General features: G+C 44.6%; 1 protein-coding gene and 4 non-coding genes across 6 annotated transcripts in view; 1 reads left to right on the top strand and 4 right to left on the bottom strand.

The window, feature by feature from the left end:
- Nucleotides 1-3,344: 3,344 nt before the first annotated feature.
- On the bottom strand, nucleotides 3,345-3,416 carry trnad-guc. The gene has a single exon. It is a non-coding gene; the product is annotated as a tRNA-Asp (tRNA).
- A 401-nt stretch (nucleotides 3,417-3,817) lies between these two features.
- Nucleotides 3,818-3,890, bottom strand: trnaf-gaa. The gene has a single exon. It is a non-coding gene; the product is annotated as a tRNA-Phe (tRNA).
- A 446-nt stretch (nucleotides 3,891-4,336) lies between these two features.
- trnad-guc lies at nucleotides 4,337-4,408 on the bottom strand. The gene has a single exon. It is a non-coding gene; the product is annotated as a tRNA-Asp (tRNA).
- Nucleotides 4,409-4,866: 458 nt separating this feature from the next.
- trnaa-ugc lies at nucleotides 4,867-4,938 on the top strand. Its single transcript has one exon. It is a non-coding gene; the product is annotated as a tRNA-Ala (tRNA).
- Nucleotides 4,939-7,439: 2,501 nt separating this feature from the next.
- Nucleotides 7,440-19,724, bottom strand: part of dhx37.L (DEAH-box helicase 37 L homeolog) — a 34,869-nt gene continuing 22,584 nt past the window's right edge. The window contains exons 22-28 of one of the 2 annotated variants that reach the window (XM_041567280.1): nucleotides 19,423-19,595; nucleotides 12,182-12,296; nucleotides 11,406-11,543; nucleotides 10,709-10,803; nucleotides 9,243-9,316; nucleotides 8,214-8,311; nucleotides 7,440-7,927 (exon numbers count right to left, since the gene is read on the bottom strand). In XM_041567280.1, coding sequence (XP_041423214.1) covers nucleotides 7,836-7,927; nucleotides 8,214-8,311; nucleotides 9,243-9,316; nucleotides 10,709-10,803; nucleotides 11,406-11,543; nucleotides 12,182-12,296; nucleotides 19,423-19,595 — 785 coding nt within the window. In that variant the 3' untranslated portion in view covers nucleotides 7,440-7,835. The remainder of the gene's footprint in view (nucleotides 7,928-8,213; nucleotides 8,312-9,242; nucleotides 9,317-10,708; nucleotides 10,804-11,405; nucleotides 11,544-12,181; nucleotides 12,297-19,422; nucleotides 19,596-19,724) is intronic. The other variant, XR_005962153.1, reaches the window with a different exon arrangement.

Genomic DNA, 19,724 nt, shown 5'->3' with positions numbered 1-19,724 from the left:
ATGCCAGGGCCTATTTTGATTGCCTGTAAGAAGGTAGGTAGATGGTAGTGCATCTGATTTGGAAAAGAAAAACTAATGAACAGTCCTGTGAGTCACTATTCTTAGATGGATTGTCCCACTCTTCTGTGTCACTAGCCCCATCTAGATTTTACTTAGAGGGGACAAAGGGCTGAGCAAATCCGGAGTGAGATTTGGACTGAGAAGTGTAAAACAAAAGTTATAGTATATTTCTTAATGTAGTATTTTGAACCTTCAAGTAATTCTAAATAAAAGTAAGGCCACAAAAATATATGAAAAATAATCTTAATGTTCTTAATTTTCTTTAATATCACTACTGGATCATGCACCAAGTTCATACTACCCATTGAATCCAGTTGTTTGACCAGCTGTTCACACTAGGGGGAAGAACAATATGGCTAATTTTATTGCATAGCCAACGACATACATTTCTATTATTTCATTTGCGCTTTCTAAACAACTGATAACTGATGCCTCTCACCAGCACTCCCTGGGGAAGAAAGAGTGAAAGGACTTGGTAGCCAGATGGCATTGTCACTCATCCTCTCATGCCACTTGCCATGTTGTAGCCAGCATACTGTTTATTTAGGATGTAATGGAAGAAATGTCCATCCATGATGTATTATCCAGTACTAATGTATGGATACATAATGTATGAGTGTCATTAAGTATATATATTTCAATGTGTCCATTCTAACGGTAAAGCTAACCTTCCTTGTTGTACATATAGGGATTTAGTGACATCAGGGTTATCATACTTCCACAGATATGTCTTTTATTGTGTTGGGAGAGGGAGGGGGGGTAAAAAAGACATATGTGCATCATATTCCTATACTCAACCCCTTTAAAACAGATGTGTTCACAATGTCTGCCCACTCTATATTTACATCTTTGCTGACTAGGTGCAGAGACAGACCTGTTTGGTGCCTGACCAAATATGAATGCAATGGACCGGTGGTGTATGTTACCAGTATGGAGACTCACAGTTGAGACCATCTTGAAGGTCTTCTATCTAGGAATCACTACATAAGGCTGCAGCTTCAGGGTTGCCAATATTATTATTATCTCTTTATTTTTTCCCACTCCAACCTCTCGCTACTAGGACACTTGCTGAAAAATACAGGGGAGGGGGAGAGTTGGATTCTCCAGTAGGACCCAGGTACCCCAGTTGACTCTTGAATACTTGTTCCACTTGCCTCTGATTGCACAAAGACGACAGTGTGGTCTGAAACCAGTTGGATTCAACATTGTAAGCAGGGTTTGCTGCCACAGTCTGAGCCAGCAAAATGAGCAAGATTATCTATCTCAGTGCTGTCCAACTTCTGTGGTACCAAAGGCCGAAATTTTTCTAGCCTAAATGGTGAAGGGCCGATAATGGAAGACAGTGTTGACCACTGCCTGTTTTTAAACCACACCCACTTTAAACCACGACCCATGTTACCACAAGACCATGTCCTCATTCATGGTAGTAGCACACCAAAAAACCAAATGGTTGGTGCTCAAGTCATATTAAGACATACCCCTAAATGCATATGCCTTCTCCTCCCCTGTGCATAACACAGCGCCTCCAGCTCGTGTTTAAACACTTTAGGGGCCCCTAACAATAATTTTCAAATGCTAACAAACCGCTAGAACAAATACCAGGCTTATGTTCCACAGGCAGAGCAGGGCACACACAGGCAGAGTACGGCACACACAGGGAGCATAGGGAAAGCAGAGTATGGCACACACAAGCAGGGTATGCAACACACAGGCAGGGTATGGCACGCACAGGCAGAGTATGGCACACACAAGCAGGGTATGGCACACACATGTAGTGTATGGCACACACAGGTAGAGTATGGCACACACAGGCAGAGTATGGCACACACAGGCAGGGTATGGCACACAGGCAGAGTATGGCACACACAGGGACCATAGGGCAGACAGAACAGAGCAGGAGACAGGGAAACCTCAAGACCACTCTAAGATGTACTACATACAGTGACACAGTGCTGGTGCCCCATTAGCATTTTGAATAAGGTATAAACAGGTGAACAATGTGGGCAGTTTCTGTCTGGGTCTCAGGTGTGAACAGTACAGGGCTTTTAAGCAACTCGCCTCAGGTGGCAGCGCCAGGGGGACGGCAAAAAGACGCTCCTGATGCCTTTAAGAGCAAAATTTCAATTTTTTAACTGGTAAATTTGGCTTTGCTAGTGCAAGAGAGCGCAATTGCACTCTCCGCACTAGCGTTGCTGCCTCCCCCTGGAAAGGTAAGCGGGCAGGGGGGTGGCATTACAGGAACCGCCTCAGGCGGCTCTTTCCTGGAAACGGCGCTGGGCTTTAGGTTGTGAACAACGATTTCCCAGACGCAGGAGATTGGTGTGGGGGGGTTGCAGCTGGTGCGGGGGGTTCAGAGGTGGCTTTGTGGCAGGGGGCCTGGCAGGGCTGATCCTATAAAATGTGGGGCCCAATTGGGACCATGTTGGCGGGGCCCCTAGACAAAGTGTTGCTGGCTACTGACACACCAAGTATTTAGGAAAATAAGGGCATACAGGCACAAAATAGAAAGGAAAGGGGCAGACAAGGTAAGAGAGGGATGAAATAGGGGCACACAGGGTAAGAGAGAGAGGGAGGAAATAGGAGAGTGGACTGGGCCAATTAGTTTGGGGCAGGCTGGGCCGATTCAGCTTGGGAGCAGGCTTGGTTGGATTGGGGGCAGGCAGGGCCAATCAAGGTTGGAGGAAAGCTGGGCCTATGAGAGTTGGGGGCAGGCTAGACCTATGGAGTTGGGGGATAGGCTGGTTTATCAGAGTTGGGGGTGGGCTGGACCTATGGATTTGGGGATGGGCTGGACTCTCAAAGTTGGGGGCAGGCCAGGCAGCATCATGTGCTGAGGGAAATATTATCTGTGCTGCCCTCTGGTGCGGGGCCCCCAGAGGTGCGGGGCCCCCAGAGGTGCGGGGCCCCCAGAGGTGCGGGGCCCTGTTGGGCCCAATTGGTCCAATAGGCCTAAGGCCGGCCCTGGGGCCTGGAGTCCAACCCTGACTCTGCATCCTGCTAGAATGCTTTCTATGCTTTCACATGATAAAGTGCTATTACTGGCCAGAAATCTGCATCAGGTTTAGAGAACAGGCAATTTCTGAACAGTGCAGTTATGCTTTCATTAGTGATTAGGGTGCCACATTTTCTGGAAGAAAATGACTGGCATTCCTGTATTTTTGTTTTCTCCATGTTAAATAACATTGGTATCTAGAATAATTCGTACTGGTCAGGTGGCAAACACCCTGGTTATTTATAAAAATGCATTATTCAATAAATTATTAACTGGAGTAGAAAAAGCAAGCCTCCCCGTCGGGGAATCGAACCCCGGTCTCCCGCGTGACAGGCGGGGATACTTACCACTATACTAACGAGGATTGACTTGAAATTTCTTTCCATAGAAGGGTTTTTGTGCATGAGATACTTCAAATGGGCTCAAACTCCTTTTTATGTTGCCCACAGTCACATTGTCCTGAAACGTTCTGTGTTTATAGAGACCCTCCAGGCAGCCGAACTCTGTATAAAGTTAAACATGATGCACAGTTGATGCGGTTCATACTTTGACAAGGAATAACAGCGGTCTGACTGGTGGTGTAAAGGGCATTGCATCAGTTGCAGTGTCGTTCAGTATGCAGCATGAGTCACATGCTTACTATAAATTAATAAATAGAAGAAAGCACAGGAACAATACTGAGCGCAGTTAGCCTCAAACAGAACAAACCATTTTGCAGCTACTGACAGAGAGTGACCCAGCAAAAGTATGAAATTGAAAAAGATTTGCCGAAACCCGGGATCGAACCAGGGACCTTTAGATCTTCAGTCTAACGCTCTCCCAACTGAGCTATTTCGGCTGCTGGGGTCTTCTAACAAAATACATGCAGATATTAAAATTGTGAATCCCATCTCGGTATTGAATACCAGGGGAGTAAATATTAAATAGCTAATTCTGAGCAATTTTTCATTTGGCCGTCATTTTTTCTTTATTATGGTTTTTAAATGATGTATGTGCCGTTTTCTTCTGACTCTTTCCAGCTTTCGAATGCGGGTCGCTGACCCCATCTTGAAACAAATGCTCTGTAAGGCTAGAAGTATAAACTGGAGAGCTGCTGAATAACTCAAAGACCACAAGCAAGAGAAAAAAAAAGAAAACTAGTTGCAAATTGTCTCAGAGCATCTCTCCACATCAAATTAAAAGTTAATTTACAGGTGAACAACCGTTTTAAGAAAATAGCTGGTAATAAAAACATTAAACCATTGCCCAAATATCTCTGTCGAATACAAACTAAAAAAATTTGGCCTCCCCGTCGGGGAATCGAACCCCGGTCTCCCGCGTGACAGGCGGGGATACTTACCACTATACTAACGAGGACTACCCTGATACCGCAGCGAAAGTAGCAGCAATTGAAACATATTGATCTACATAAGACACCGCGCTCACTAGCAGATTTTCCACTGGAATCATTTGTTTTCCTTTGCCGGACCATAAAACCAGCCTCAACTGTTAATTAAATCCATGCAGCTCGCAGCAACACAGTCAGAGCGAGTTACACAAACGGTTGCACAGGGGAAACGTTAGTTAACCGTCACCATTGTTTAGTATCGAACGTACCAAAACCTCTCAAGGGAAAGCAGCCAATCCTGGCTCAGAATCCAGTTGACAGTTAAAAGCAACGGCAGAGAGAAGCAGCGGGTTATGAGACGGGCGGACTGGCTCTGAATTGACATGGCCGCTATGACTGAAGGTAGCACATATAAACCGCTCCATCATACCTTACATTATCTATTTATTTTATATAATAACCTTGTTTTCACATGTTACCTCACCAAGGGGATGTAGCTCAGTGGTAGAGCGCATGCTTTGCATGTATGAGGCCCCGGGTTCAATCCCCGGCATCTCCACTTTTTATTTTCTATATTTTATAGATACATTGTTCTTAAAATACAGACTTTCTATACATTGCTGCTGAGCCATCAATTAATCTTTACCCCGCCATTCATTCTGATGAAGAAGAACTTCATTAATCTGTCTGCCGGCAGCAATGTAATCTTATCAGTAATATCTTTGGTTTTAGTACTGGTTTTTGCTTGTACCTAAACATGTTTCCCTAAGAATGGAGATACACTAGGAAGTGGTTTTTATATGGACCAGAATAAGAGATGCTCATTGAGAACAAGCAAGAGTTCATTATATAAGGGCACTGCAAGTACTTTTTATTTGCAATGTTTCTCCTGTTTATCACCAGAAATAACAAAAAGCAGTTTTCTCAATTAAAGGAAATAGACAAAAAGTGTTTCAGCACCCCTCATTCATTAAAGAGGTATTGTGCCCCTATGGGAAGCTGTATCATGAATGGAATGCATCTCAAGGCTGTGGAAATCAATTACAGATAGGGTTGCCACCTGGCCAGTATTTTACCGGCCTGACAGGTAAAAATGATGCTTGAACCCAATGTAATCGACAGGGAAAAAAAAATCGAAATATATAGGAAAGACGTTATTTTTTTTCCAAAAAAGGTGGCAACCCTAATAAAAGATAAGACGGGGCATGACCAAGATGGTGCTGTGAGAAGACATGTCTGCTAAACTCCGGGCACTGTTAGCATAAACCCTGCAATTAATTGTGGCAGATTGCCTACTCTTGAGGTGTCTTTGATCGGATTACCTTCAGTTACCTTTACACCAGTAACTATAGGGAAACAATCTAAGGGCAGAGACACACACTGCGATTCGCGGAGATTATAAGGCAGGGGAGGCAGTTTGGGGAGATTAGTCACCCTGAAGAAGAGGATTTGTCACCGGGCGACTAATCTCCCCGAATCGCAGTATGTCTCAGCCCTAACAAAACAAAGTCTGCCATGGCCCCCCATAAAGAGCCCTTTACTTCCCCCACCTGGAGCTCCTCCATGCCCCATTCTCCAGAAGCTCCTTAACTACAGGGATAGAGATGCGGCCCTCAGGGCAACCAAACTGAGAGGCCCAAGGAGCAACAGTGTCACTCTACCCCGACTTCTCCACCTACATCCAAAAACAACAGGCTGGGTTTATAGGGGTAAAGAGGTGTCTCAGGGAAGCCGAACTCAAATACAGTGAAACCTCAATTTTACATCCCCTGATTTTCCCTCATTTTACATTGTTGTGCCACCTATATATTATGCATAATACTTTTCCCTGATTTTGAATTTTCCTGGATTTTACACCATTTTTTTCTGGTCCCCTGAAAAACATAAAACAGGGGTTCTACTGTACAGCAAGCAATATCTGGCACCTCTTCTTCTCCACGCCTGGGGAGGTGGATGACTGGCTTAATCTGTGAGGCACACACCAGTCTCCTAACCAGAATGCAAGACCTGATCCCTGAAGGTCCTACTATACCAACCAAGCTGACCTACTGGTGAGTCTCCCACTAGAACCCTGTCTTACCTGAGACTACAATACTCATTGTATAGTATGGTAACGTAACCGTTGTTTCACCTTAGACCCAATTGGAACACTGTATGCAGCACCAGCAGCTCAGAGACTATTAAAGGAAAACTATACCCCAAACAATGTAGGTCTCTATAAAAAGATATTGCATAAAACATCTCATGTGTAAAACCCTTCTTCATGTGAATAAACCATTTTCATAATAATATACTTTTCTAGTAGTATGTGCCATTGGGTAATCATAAATAGAAAATTGCCATTTTAAAAACAAGGGCCGCCCCTGGGATTGTACGATTCACTGCGCACACAAACAAGCAATGTTAGGTCACATGAGCCAATTAACAGACAGAGTTGTGTCTTTTGCTTCAACACTTCTTCCTGTTACAGTTAGTGTTGTAGTATTTCTGGTCAGGTGATCTCTGAGACAGCACACAGACCATCACAAAATGGTGACTCAAGGCAAGAGATGTAAAAGGGCAATATTTACTTAAATATATAGACCAGTTTGGTAAGATTCTTTAATATGTCACTTAATATGATATAAACTATCTGTTGCTTAAATATTCATTTTGGGGGTAAAGTTTTCCTTTAACTATACACCATCACCAGAATGGGAGCAACATTAATCACTATTCCAGATATTTCCCTTGCATTATTCCTGCGCTCTTCTCCAATTTGATTCCTTGGTGACCATCACCTAGTGCACCACTTCAGTACTCTGATTTTCCGATCCTGCTCCGTGGATGGCAAATCAAGCATGGATGTACCCTGGGGGCGTTCACTTAAAGGGTTAAACTCCAACACATGAAGACATGTTTCTTGGTGTCTCCAATCAACCCCCTTATGGCTTTTACGATTACACTACTCGGTGTGTCAACTTGTACCTAATGCTGGACTCCATGTAACGTTTATGGGTTGTTTTGTTTTAAAAGTTTAAAACAATAAAACTTACCTTTAAAAAATAAAGAAATAATAGATAAGTACACAAGAGTTTTATTTACATATATTACAAAATGCATAAGACAGAGCTTAAAAATATCTTAACGATGGTAATGCATCCAAGCTCTCAGTTGATTCATACATTTTCGCAGGTCAAATTTTCACACATACCTGTAATGTTGTTGGGAGTAGAAGAGGGTAGGGATGACCTGACTAAATAGTGACCTGTAAAAAGGCCCAACCAGTCCGGATATTCATAAACATTTTAGCAAAGAAATATTAAAAATACTGAGAAGTGTATACATTGTACTAATGTAGTCTCAGTTTCTGGCATATTACAACTGTCGGCTGTGAATCTGCCTCTTTACTTTGCCCACAGGTCCAGGTGGTAGCTACAGTTGTACTTGTCACTTAAATTAAATCCATAAAACCGCTTAATTTTCATCATGCTGTATTGGTGGCCAAGCCTTGGCAATGTCTTCATGAGTAGCTTCTGGAGTCCACTGGCAAAATGCAGATAACAAATCTAAAATGAAAAAGGTTATAAAGTCACTACAGAGTGCATTATACCAAAGCAAGATGTATTTACAAGTGACCTGTTTAAAAAAAAAATTAAAATAAACAAGCTTTAGGGTACCGCATCTGGGCAAACTGAGTGCCTTATAATCACATATGGAGGACAGTGATCACAAATCTACAGCAAACAGTTCAACATGCCATTACCCTGGAATAACCTAAAGGAATCTTGCAGCTGTCTTATAGTGTATCTGATAATTACAATCATTCTACTGCAATATGATTTATTTACATACACTTAGGGTTCTTCTTCCAGGCAGCAAGCAAACCAGATTGACAGTCAGCATTCTCAGAAACCAAAGCTTTCAGAAGGATTTCTGTTCTCGGCTGTAGCCTGCATACAATGAAGACAATTCAGGTTGAGATTTAGTGCGATCACATGTAACACAATTTACATACATACAAATACATTCCTTTTCTGAACAGACAGGTCATAGCTTAGGTTATTGTGCATATGGTATGCATTTAAAAGGTGCCGTTGACTAGTTTCAGGTAGAGAGACAACACCCGCACTACCTGGTGTTTTCAATTCAAGTTTATGGGAGACACAGGAGGCGATTGCGAGTTCTACTATTCACAAGGCCTGCATATGATGAAACAAAAACAAAATGTTTTTTACATCTGATAAACTGATGCTGCATTTATTCATAGGAAGCACAGTGTTTTTTCCTTTGCAGCAAAAGTACTAATTTTAACGACTGTGTTTGCTAATAGTACCTATAAATGCAGTCATATTTGCTCTATAGAGAAAACATTCACCAACTCGAGGGGCTACTAAACCAATGAGATCCAAACTAATGCAGAGTAGTCATTTTTTATAGACAGTAATTAGCATCAATATGGTGCATACCAAACAGCCTTTATTCGGAGGGAGGGCAAAGTACTGCCACCTTTGTAAACAGCAGCGAGTGAGCTGCAATCACTCCCTTTTTTACCCCTTCCATTCACTTAGGGTGGTGGCACACGGAGAGATTTAGTCGCCTGCAATATATCTTCACTACTGCTGACGACTAATATCCCTGAAATGCCTTCCCACTGGCAAGAATGTGAATCACCGGTGGGATGACATAAGCACCACTTTGGTTTTCTGAAGACGTCTGAAGTAGCGAAGACTTATTGCAGGCGACTAAATCTCCACGTGTGCCACCACATGCATACAGGTATGTATGTATGTATGTATGTATGCATGTATGCATGTATGTACACAAACTGTGTAATATAGACACAAACAGGAGGTAAATGGTATTGGTTGATGCACAACTTACTTGGCCCAATTCTTCAGCATTGTTATTGGTGTGGACAGTAAAACGCTTCTGTAAGAGCCTAATTTTTTAATCACCTAGACAAAAGAGCAAGTGTGGATTAGAGACTGCTTCTTTTTTAAAGGGGTGGTTCACCTTTAAGTTAACTTTTAATATGTTATAGAATTACCAATTCTAAGCAACTTTTCAAATTGTCTTCATTATTTTTAATTTTGTTTAATTTTTTTAATTATTTGCCTTTTTCTTCTGACTCTTTCCAACTTTCAGATAGGGCTCACTGACCCCTCTAAAAACAAATGCTCTGTAAGGCCACAAATTTACTTTTTACTACTCATCTTTCTTTTCAGTTCCTCTCCCTTTTAATATTTCAGTCCAGGGTCCATATCTGAAGACTCACACCAGGCAATGAAGATGCGCAATACCCTGTGGTAGATCTTGTTGAAACAGGCTTGTGGGCATGCAACATGGTGGGATTGACCACTTCAGGAATCCTCTTCTTGGCTAGTACTAGGGCTTCAAGAGTCACGCTGTTAAAGCCAGAGCTTCAGGATGGCGTCACAGAGAATCGGTGTGGAAGACCCCCAACCCCTATTATGCATCGGTGTTTGGGCTGAGGATCAGAGATATCACCAGGATAAGAGATGGGGTGATTCGGGATGTCTTTGTGGGGCTGTGCTGATGTGCTGTGGAGGAAGATGGTGCTGGCAGAAGTGCTGTCACTAGGGAGCCGGAGTCTCGAGAGACCCCAGGGATGCATGAGGCTGAGGCAGACATGATGTCATATGGGAGCCGGCAGAAGAAGAAGGAACCTTTGCGAGGAAAAGATGGAGAGAGAAGAAGAGAGAACTGGGGGAGACAGAGCCCAGAGGCAGAAGGGGATAGAGCTGGTGGCTGGGTCCGATGGCAGTGGCAGCCAACGGAGGTGGCATTGATCTGCTGACCCTTAGAATAGGTGCGGGGGGGGGGATTCACTGGCGCTGACCTCCGGGAAACAGGAACTGGCAGCCCTCCAGGGTTGGGGGCCTGAGCCTGCAGCCTCAGTAGAGCAGGAAGGCATATCCATAGGATCCTGGTGTCTTAGGGCTGTGGGGCGCTGAACAAAATTTGTGGCCATGTGGTGACCCGTAGATCTAGTCCTATGCTTCCTGTGTGACCTATAGTCCTCCTCCTTCTGAGGACACAAATTAAACTGAAGACGAAGAAAGAAGGCAGGGGATGTAGCCCTGGGCAGGAGGAGTCCCATTCAGTGTCCTTTTTCTAGCTGCAGGATCTACATCCCCATCATGCCTGTGTCCCCCAATCTAGTGAAGAGATAGCTAAATAACTCAAAAACCATAAATAATAAAAAATGAAACCGAATAAAAATTGGCTCAGAATATCACTCTATACATCATACTAAAAGTGAACTCAAAGGTAAACAACCTCTTTAACAAATACAAAACCACATATAAAGATTAGCTGCATGTTACCTTTCCTTCTAGTAAAAACATGGCAAAGTGCTTGTAGCGATCCAAGCCTTCTGGGTAGTCCACCAAAACAGCAGGGAGCTGCCATCCAACTCGGTCTGTAAGAGAATGATTGAAAAGCCACTTATTATTATTATTCATCCCTAGTATATATAGAATATGAAAATCACAATACTATATAGTATAAATAAAAGGGGTACTTTAATTAGAATACACAAGTTTTAGTGAGTCGTGTCAAAAATGACATCACTAAGCTCCATTTATTACTGATGACATAACTAAGAGCTGTTTATAAGGAAATAATTTTCAGAATATTCATGGCTTTTGTGTATTATATGTATATTATATATTATAATAACTTTTCAACAGCTGCTCAGAGAACACTAAGCATGTGCAGTGTCTCTGACATGCCTAACATAATACAAGATGGGGCACTTATGCACAACTTTGAAGGCCTTAATTATTACTGTTATAGTGATGCTGAACTTGTAGACTGGTGTAGTAAGTTCAGAATATAAAATATGGCATTTCTATCCATATTCAATTTTAGGGTTCAGTTCTCCTTTAGACCATTCGCTAATAGTTGGCATACTGTTAACAGTTGTTTTGTTCTATAAAGGATATATGTTTGCATACAGAAAGTGAACTGCGTATCTTGACAGCGCTATATAAATAAATGATGATGATGATGACGACATACAGAAAGTGCTTGGTCGGTGACACTTCACCCGTCCAGTTTCTGAGCAGTAAAATGGAGGTGGATCTTCTAAGGGTTTACCAAAATGGCAGTACTGAGGAAGGAGTGCAGGAATCCATTCTGCTTCAATGGCCGATACCCCTAAATACAGAAATGTGTATTACAACATCATGAATACTAATTTCAATAGACAAGCAGTACAAAGTAAAAGTGAATTGTCAGAAGACAATGAATTAATACAGAAGAGGGAAGCAAAACAAAACCACAACAGATAGTGGAAGAAAATGATAGTTGGCTTATGTGTATAAAGAAGCATGTCTGACTGGGAAGCCTTGGGGAGATGTTATTTATAGCCATAATATAATACAGGTATGGGACCTGTTATCCAAAATACTCGGGACCTGGGGCTTTCCAGATAACAGATCTTTCCGTAATTTGGATCTTCATACCTTAAGTCTACTAGAAAATCATGTAAACATTTTTAGTGAAACTACCCTCGAATAACTTGAATTTTTCAGGAAAACACTTGACCTTTAATTAATAACCCCCATATTGTCTGCACTGGATAATTCTGAGGTAACATGCTTGCTCTGAACCTAGATATAATATATAAGAATACCAGGTTTTATTTCTTAAACAGTAAGTGAGATTATACAGTAAAACCGATTCTGTGACGCAAACAGACACCAGTTATATGGAAAGATCATGTAAATAACTAGATATGCGCTGACAAGAAGCATTTAAGCAAATATTCCATCTGCAGATTCTTATATTTTTACCTTTCATGTACATTTTGGTTGTTTCCATAATTTCTTGATAAACCACAAAATCTGGTAGCTGCCTGAAGAGGGCAGAGGTTGGGTGAATAAAAACAGGTTCTTCCAGAAGGGGTGTCTGTAATATAATGTAGAATCATATCAATGATTATGTTTATCTCAATCACACTGAAAAGAGTATTCGACAGCAGTAAGGACAAGGGCAGATTAGCATACTGAATGCTTCTCTCTGCCTAACGAATATTAAAGGGATACTGTCATGGGAAATTATTTTTTTTTTAAATGAATCAGTTAATAGTGCTGCTCCAGCAGAATTCTGCACTGAAATCCATTTCTCAAAAGAGCAAACAGATTTTTTTTATATTCAATTTAGAAATCTGACATGGGGCTAGACATATTGTCAATTTCCCAGCTGCCCCAAGTCATGTGACTTGTGCTCTGATAAACTTCAGTCACTCTTTACTGCTGTACTGCAAGTTGGAGTGATATCACCCCCTCCCTTTCCCCCCCCCAGCAGCCAAACAAAAGAACAACAGGAAGGTAAATAGATAACAACTCCCTAACACAAGATAACAGCTGCCTGGTAGATCTAAGAACAACACTCAATAGTAAAAACCCATGTCTCACTGAGACACATTCAGTTACATTGAGAAGGAAAAACAGCAGCCTGCAAGAACAGGATTTTTTGATACTCACCGTTAAATCCTTTTCTCTGTAGTCGATAGGGGGACACAGGGAACAGCTGGGGTTAAGCTCCACCCTCCGGAGGCAGGACACTTGAATAATTGATTAAAGGGGCGTGACCTAGGGTCTGGCTTAACCCGGTGCTACGCCAACCTAATCAGTTTGTACCAAAGAGACTGCTAGCATAAGAAAAAACAAAACTGAATGAGCAGAACGGTAACTCAGGGAGTATTCCCTTATGGACCAACGTGGTCAACATCTCGCCGCGGGGCGGGAAGCCCTGTGTCCCCCTATCGACTACAGAGAAAAGGATTTAACGGTGAGTATCAAAAAATCCTGTTTTCTCTGTCGTCTCAGGGGGACACAGGGAACAGCTGGGGACTTAACAAAGCAGCCCGAGAACAGCAGGGTGGGAGCGGAAGAGATCGGAACACATTATTGTACCACAGAATGTAACACCTTACGGCCAAACGAGGCCTCAGAGGAAGAAAAGGTGTCAAGTCTGTAGAACTTTGTAAATGTGTGCACAGAGGACCAGGTGGCCGCTCTGCAGATCTGATCCAGGGAAGCCGAGTTGCGCCATGCCCAGGAAGCTCCCATAGCTCTGGTGGAATGAGCACGCACTCCTTCAGGAGGAGATCTTCCTTTAGAGACATAAGCTAGATGGATGAGTTCCTTCAGCCAGCGTGCAATGGAAGTCTTAGAGGCTGCCATGCCTCTGCGGGATCCTTCGGGAATCACAAACAAACGTTGGGAACGTCGAAAGGTCTTCGATTTCTCTATATACCAGCGGAGCGCTCTGACGACATCGAGACTATGAAGTCGCCTTTCTTTAGTGTTAGCCGGATCCGGGCAAAGGGAAGGTACAATAAGTTCCTGGTTGATGTGGAACGAAGACACAACCTTGGGTAGGAAGGAAGGAACAGTGCGCAGAACTGCCTTATCCTTGTGGAAAACCAGGTAAGCGGGATCACAGGAGAGAGCACTGAGTTCGGATACTCGGCGTGCCGACGAAATCGCCACCAGGAACACCACCTTCCAGGTAAGCAGCTTGTCAGAGATAGTACCCATGGGTTCGAAGGGAGGATCCAGTAAGGCTGCAAGGACAAGGTTGAGATCCCAACCTGGGATCGGAGGGCGGAACGGTGGTGCCACATGGGCAACACCTTGCAGGAAGGTATGAACGGTATCTTCGAGGGCCAGTCGAGAATGGAAGAGGGCTGATAGTGCCGATACTTGTACCTTCAGTGAGCTAAGCTTGAGACCCAGTTGAAAACCTTGTTGCAAAAAGGACAAGATTCTTGGTATGTCGTAATCCAGAAAAGGGAACCCGGCCTCTCGGCACCAACTCCAGTAGCTGCGCCATACCCTATGGTAGGCTTTGGACGAGGTAGGTTTGCGAGATTTCAACATTGTGGTAATGACCTCGTCAGATATGCCTCGTCTCCGCCAATTGTCCGCTTCAATAGCCATGCCGTCAAAGCGAAGAGGCCCGGATTGTGGTGTGCTATGGGCCCCTGGAGAAGGAGATCGTCCCTGGCTGGTAGTCGCACTGGTGGAGACACCGACATCTCTTGTAGATCGGAGAACCAAGTTCTTCTGGGCCAATATGGGGCTATGACAATGACCTTGATGTTCGATCGTCGTATCTTTTTGAGGACCCTGGGCAACATGGGCAGAGGAGGGAAGACGTAAGCTAGGTCGAAGTGCCAACTTTGAGTCATGGCATCCACTCCTGCTGCTAACGGATCCCGGGCGCGAGCGAAGAACGATTGTACTTTGCGGTTGTTTCTGGAGGCCATCAGGTCTATCTGGGGAAGGCCCCACTGACTGACTAGGAGGGAGAACACCTCTGGATGAAGCTCCCATTCTCCTGGGTCTAGTTGGTTTCGGCTGAGGAAATCCGCTTTCGTGTTGTTCACCCCTGGAATGTGGATGGCTGACAGCCTTACTGAGTTTAGTTCTGCCCAGCCTAGAATCTGTTGGGCCTCCGCTAGAGCTGCCTTGCTGCGGGTTCCTCCTTGTCTGTTTATGTAGGCGACCGTGGTGGAGTTGTCGCTCTGAACTCTCACTGATCTTGTCTGCAATTGCCGCGTCCAGTGCTGGAGAGACAGTCGGACTGCCCGAAGTTCTAGGATATTTATTGGGAGAAGTATTTCGGGAGCGGACCATAGGCCTTGCACGGATAGGTTGTCCCATGTCGCCCCCCAGCCCAGAAGACTGGCGTCGGTAGTTATCACTGTCCAATCCGGGATTGCCCAGGATTGGCCCGTTGACAGATTGTCCCGTTGCAGCCACCACAGGAGGGAGTCCCTTGTCGACTGTAGAAGAGGGATCTTCTGAGAGAGTTGACCTCCCTTCCAGCGGGACAGTATGTTGGCTTGGAGAGGTCTCAGATGAATCTGTGCGAATGGTACCGCCTCCATGGACGAGACCATCGATCCCAATACTTTCATGGCCAGATGAACTGTGGGAAACTGGAGAGAAGCTAGATGGCGAATTTGATCTCTCAACTTTCTCTGTTTGTCCAGTGGAAGAGTAACCCGCTGGGAAAGGGTGTTGAACTCCAACCCCAGAAATGTCATCTGATAGCTGGGAATGAGATTGGATTTGTCCCAGTTTATGGTCCAGCCGAAGTCTTGCAGTAGTAGGATCGCCCTCTGGAGATCCGATTTGCCCTGTTCCATTGTCCTGGACTTCAAGAGCAGGTCGTCCAGATAGGGGGTCACTGATATCCCTTGAAGGCGCAAAGAGGCTGCAGTCACCGCCATTAATTTGGTGAAGACCCTGGGGGCGGAGGAGAGGCCAAATGGGAGAGCCACAAACTGATAATGGCGATTCTTGAAGGCAAACCTCAGGAAGCGATGATGAGGTGGCCAGATAGGGACGTGGAGGTAGGCGTCCTTGATATCCAGAGACATCATCAGTTGTTCCGGTTCCATTCCTCGGATTACAGACCGTAACGTTTCCATCTTGAAGCGTACAGACCGTATGTGTTTGTTGAGGTACTTTAGATCGAGTACTGGTCTGAAGGAACCGTCTCTTTTGGGAACCAGGAAGAGATTGGAGTAAAACCCGGAGAATTTCTCCTGCGGAGGTACCGGGACAATTACTCCGTTGTGTTCCATCTTGGAAATACAGTCCAGAAAGGCTTGAGCCTTGATTGGGGCGGATGGGAGCCTGGACATCAGAAATTTGTTGGAGGGGGGGGAAGAGAAGTCCAGATGATACCCCTCCGACACAATCTCGTTGACCCAATTGTCCGAAGAATGTCTTGTCCACACCTCCCGGAATTGAAGCAACCTGCCCCCAATTGGTTGCCGTGACCCCGGAGGGGGTGACCCGTCAAGCTGAAGTGGACTTGTCTGCTGGAGGCTTGTTATGGAACTTGTTCGGTTTCCACGCTGAACGTCCCTTATCGCCGGTCTTTGTTCGGAAGTTGGAACGGTGTGGGGAATTGCTACGCCTGGTGTAACGACCACTTTGGCCACGAAAATTTTTGCCTCGCCTGAAGGAGGAAGGTGTTTTGGATTTAGGTTGAGGGAGAAAAGAGCTTTTTCCTCCAGTGGCCTGAGAGATGATCTTCTCTAATTCCTCTCCAAAGAGTTTCTGACCCTTGAAAGGCAGTGAAGTAAGGGACTTCTTGGAACTGATATCCGCCGTCCAACTCTTAAGCCAAAGGGTTCTACGGGCTGCTACTGATAGAGCTGAAGTGCGAGCCGTAATCTGGGCAGCGTCCAGAGTAGCATCACACATATATGCAGAGACTTCAGCGATCGCTTGTGCTGTGGAGAGAAGTTCAGTTCTGGGAACTCCCTCTTGAATGTCCTTGACGAGAGACTCAGCCCATGTCTGTATGGCCCTGGATACCCAGGTAGAAGCCAGGACAGGGCGTAGTGTAGATCCGGCAGATGAGTATAGGGATCTCAAGAAACCCTCCAGCCGTCTATCGGTAGGGTCCTTGAATGCCGCCGCATCAGTGACTGGAAGAGCTGTGGTTCTTGAAAGCCTAGAAACTGGTGCGTCAACCATAGGTGGCATGGACCACTTGTCCACCCAGTCCTTTGGAAAGGGATAGGATTTGGAGAATTTTCGGGAAGCCTGAAACTTTCGTTCGGGAGTATTCCATTCTTCATTAACTATGGCAATGAGTTGATCGTGAGCCGGAAAAACCGTAGAGGCTTTTTGTTGCCTCTTGAATAAGCTGGCCTCTTGAGATTGTTGATCAGGTGAAGGAGTAATTTTTAGTACTTCTAGAACACTCCTGATAATGTTGTCAACGTCATGTTGAGGTTCACGGTGTCTGGACGCTTCGTCCTCATCCTCTTCTCCAGAAGACACGTCAGAAAGAGGAAGTTCGCCTTCGGAGTGAGATGAATCTGCTCCTGCTGAGGAGCAGTCCGAATGAGGAACAAAGGAAGACTCCCCTTTAGAGGGGTCTGCTCTTTTGCGTTTGCCGCTGGATTTCTGGCCTAACTTGGCTAGAGCCTTTCCCAAGTTGTCTGCAATGGCGGGTAAACTTTGAAGAGAGGCCAATGATTGTGATAGCTGAATAGCCCAAGGAGGAGCCGTTGGAGCTGCGGAAGTGCTTGCGCCCCCATCTAAGGTGATGTCTTCTATATTAGAAATATCAGATGGAGGCCCTGAAGGAGAGGTTCCTGGAATGGAAACAGAACCCTGCCCCCTGGAACAGGATTTGCAGAGAGGCTCGCCCTGACCCCTGAAGTTTTAGCATTGCATTTGGTGCACATGAAATAAGTGACCGTAGCTGGCGCTGCCACTGCTGGTGCTCTCCCCCCCGGCCTTGGGAATAGCCCCCCTGACTTACCTTCTGCCATTGCAATGTCTATGGTACCTGCTGAATAGGTTTGGCAAAGGTACTGGGAACCTGCAGAGAAGTGCCACAGCTGTTATTGTTAAGGCTGAATACTGCTCTATTAGTGGTAGAGAGTATATCCCAGGACTGAAGGACTTGTCCGCCTATGCCCCTGCTGTAACCCGCAGCGTGTGAGAGAATGCGCTGCTTTCGGCGCGAGTGAATCCAAAATGGCGCCGTGGAACGCATGTGTGCGTTCCAGCTACGGCGCGCAGCGAAAATGGCGTCCATGCGCAGGGAGAAGAAGCAGGGAGACTCGCGTCGCTGCTGAGAGCTACGAGTCCGTCCTTAGGGCAGCGTGCAGGCAGGGCCAGAGTGTCATAAGTAAGCAAACAGGCTCCAAACAGTTAGGAGTCCTGCCAGTCTGCGTGTTCCCCCTGTTGTAAGCCCCATAGAAGAACCACGGCAGGCATAAGTGCAAGGCAGAGGGGGGGGGGGGGTTGAGCAGGCAAGTGAGTGTGTTAAGATAATTCTGGTTACTCACAGAAGTCATACCGGCCCAGAGACCCTGTATCCTTAGCAGGAGTGGGTATTAATGGATGGTCGTTATAGCCCAAGGGCTAGGAAGAGACCCCGGTATGAATCCAACGAAGGAGGTCCCCTGTTGAAACAGGTAGCCCTGCTCTGGGGAGACCCCTTGTCTGATGAATTCTTCTGTAGATATATATGTAGAAGTGCATGTCCTACCTCCTAGCAGGACACTTAAAAACTGATTAGGTTGGCGTAGCACCGGGTTAAGCCAGACCCTAGGTCACGCCCCTTTAATCAATTATTCAAGTGTCCTGCCTCCGGAGGGTGGAGCTTAACCCCAGCTGTTCCCTGTGTCCCCCTGAGACGACAGAGAAAAAGCATTTCTCTCCTAAAGTGCAGGCACAAGTCACATGACTTGGGGCAGCTGGGAAATTGACAATATGTCTAGCCCCATGTCAGATTTCAAAATTGAATATAAAAAAATCTGTTTGCTCTTTTGAGAAATGGATTTCAGTGCTCTTTTGAGAAATGGATTTCAGTGCAGAATTCCGCTGGAGCAGCACTATTAACTCATGCATTTTGGCAGCATAAAGTAAAGGATCTGTTATTTGGAAACCCGTTATCCAGAAATCACAGGAAAACTACCATCCATAGACTTCATTATAAAGTGAATAAAGTACACCCTATTGTAGAAAACAAGGGTATTATAAATTACCAAGGAGTTCTATGACCATATAAAAGCACGGGGTCATACAGGTCATGGAACTCAGAGGTGACTTCCTCATATTTTGCAACCGGTTGGCACTTTATTATAATACACAAGTTTCAGTGAGTCTTGGGACATAAATGATTATAACTGATGACATCACTAAGCACCATTTATAAGGGTGTTATTTACAGGATATTCATGGCTCTTGTGTATTATAATGTAATAATTCAATTTTTTTTAAACGTTTCCTTTTTTCTCTGTAATAATAAAACAGTACACTTTACTTGTTCCTAACGAAAGTACAATTCATCCTTATTGGAGGTAAAATAATCCTATTGGGTTAATTTAATATTTAAATTATTTTTAAGTAGACTTAAGGTACGAAGATCCAAATTATGGAAAGATCCCTTATGCAGAAAACCTCAGGTCCCAATGTTCTGCATAGTAGGTCCTATACCTGTACAATACATGAAATATCGAAACACAAGGATGTCGGTTACTGACCTTGTAGGCATTTCTCCACTTCTCATCCAAAAGTTCTTCTGGACGAATTCTCCTGGCAATGTGGTCCCCTAAACCAGACATCACTATTTGCCTTAAATAGGTAACCTGGCTCTCTGTGGGGGGACTCATTTTTGAATCCAGATAAAGTTGGATGTCAGGACAGAGCGAGTTGACTGTAAAGAAAAAAGTTCAATATCTACATGTAAGTCAGGTATAGTGTACTCACGAATGCTTTTGAGAGGCTGCTACCAACAAAATTCCCAGTTTCCACCCAGACAGCATTCAGTTGTATACTTAATTGT

This window comes from Xenopus laevis, chromosome 1L (genome assembly GCF_017654675.1).
Source record: "Xenopus laevis strain J_2021 chromosome 1L, Xenopus_laevis_v10.1, whole genome shotgun sequence".
NCBI classification, from domain to species: Eukaryota; Metazoa; Chordata; class Amphibia; order Anura; family Pipidae; genus Xenopus; species Xenopus laevis.
Note: the sequence above shows the minus strand (reverse complement) of the source record. Positions and strands in the feature narration are given on the sequence as shown.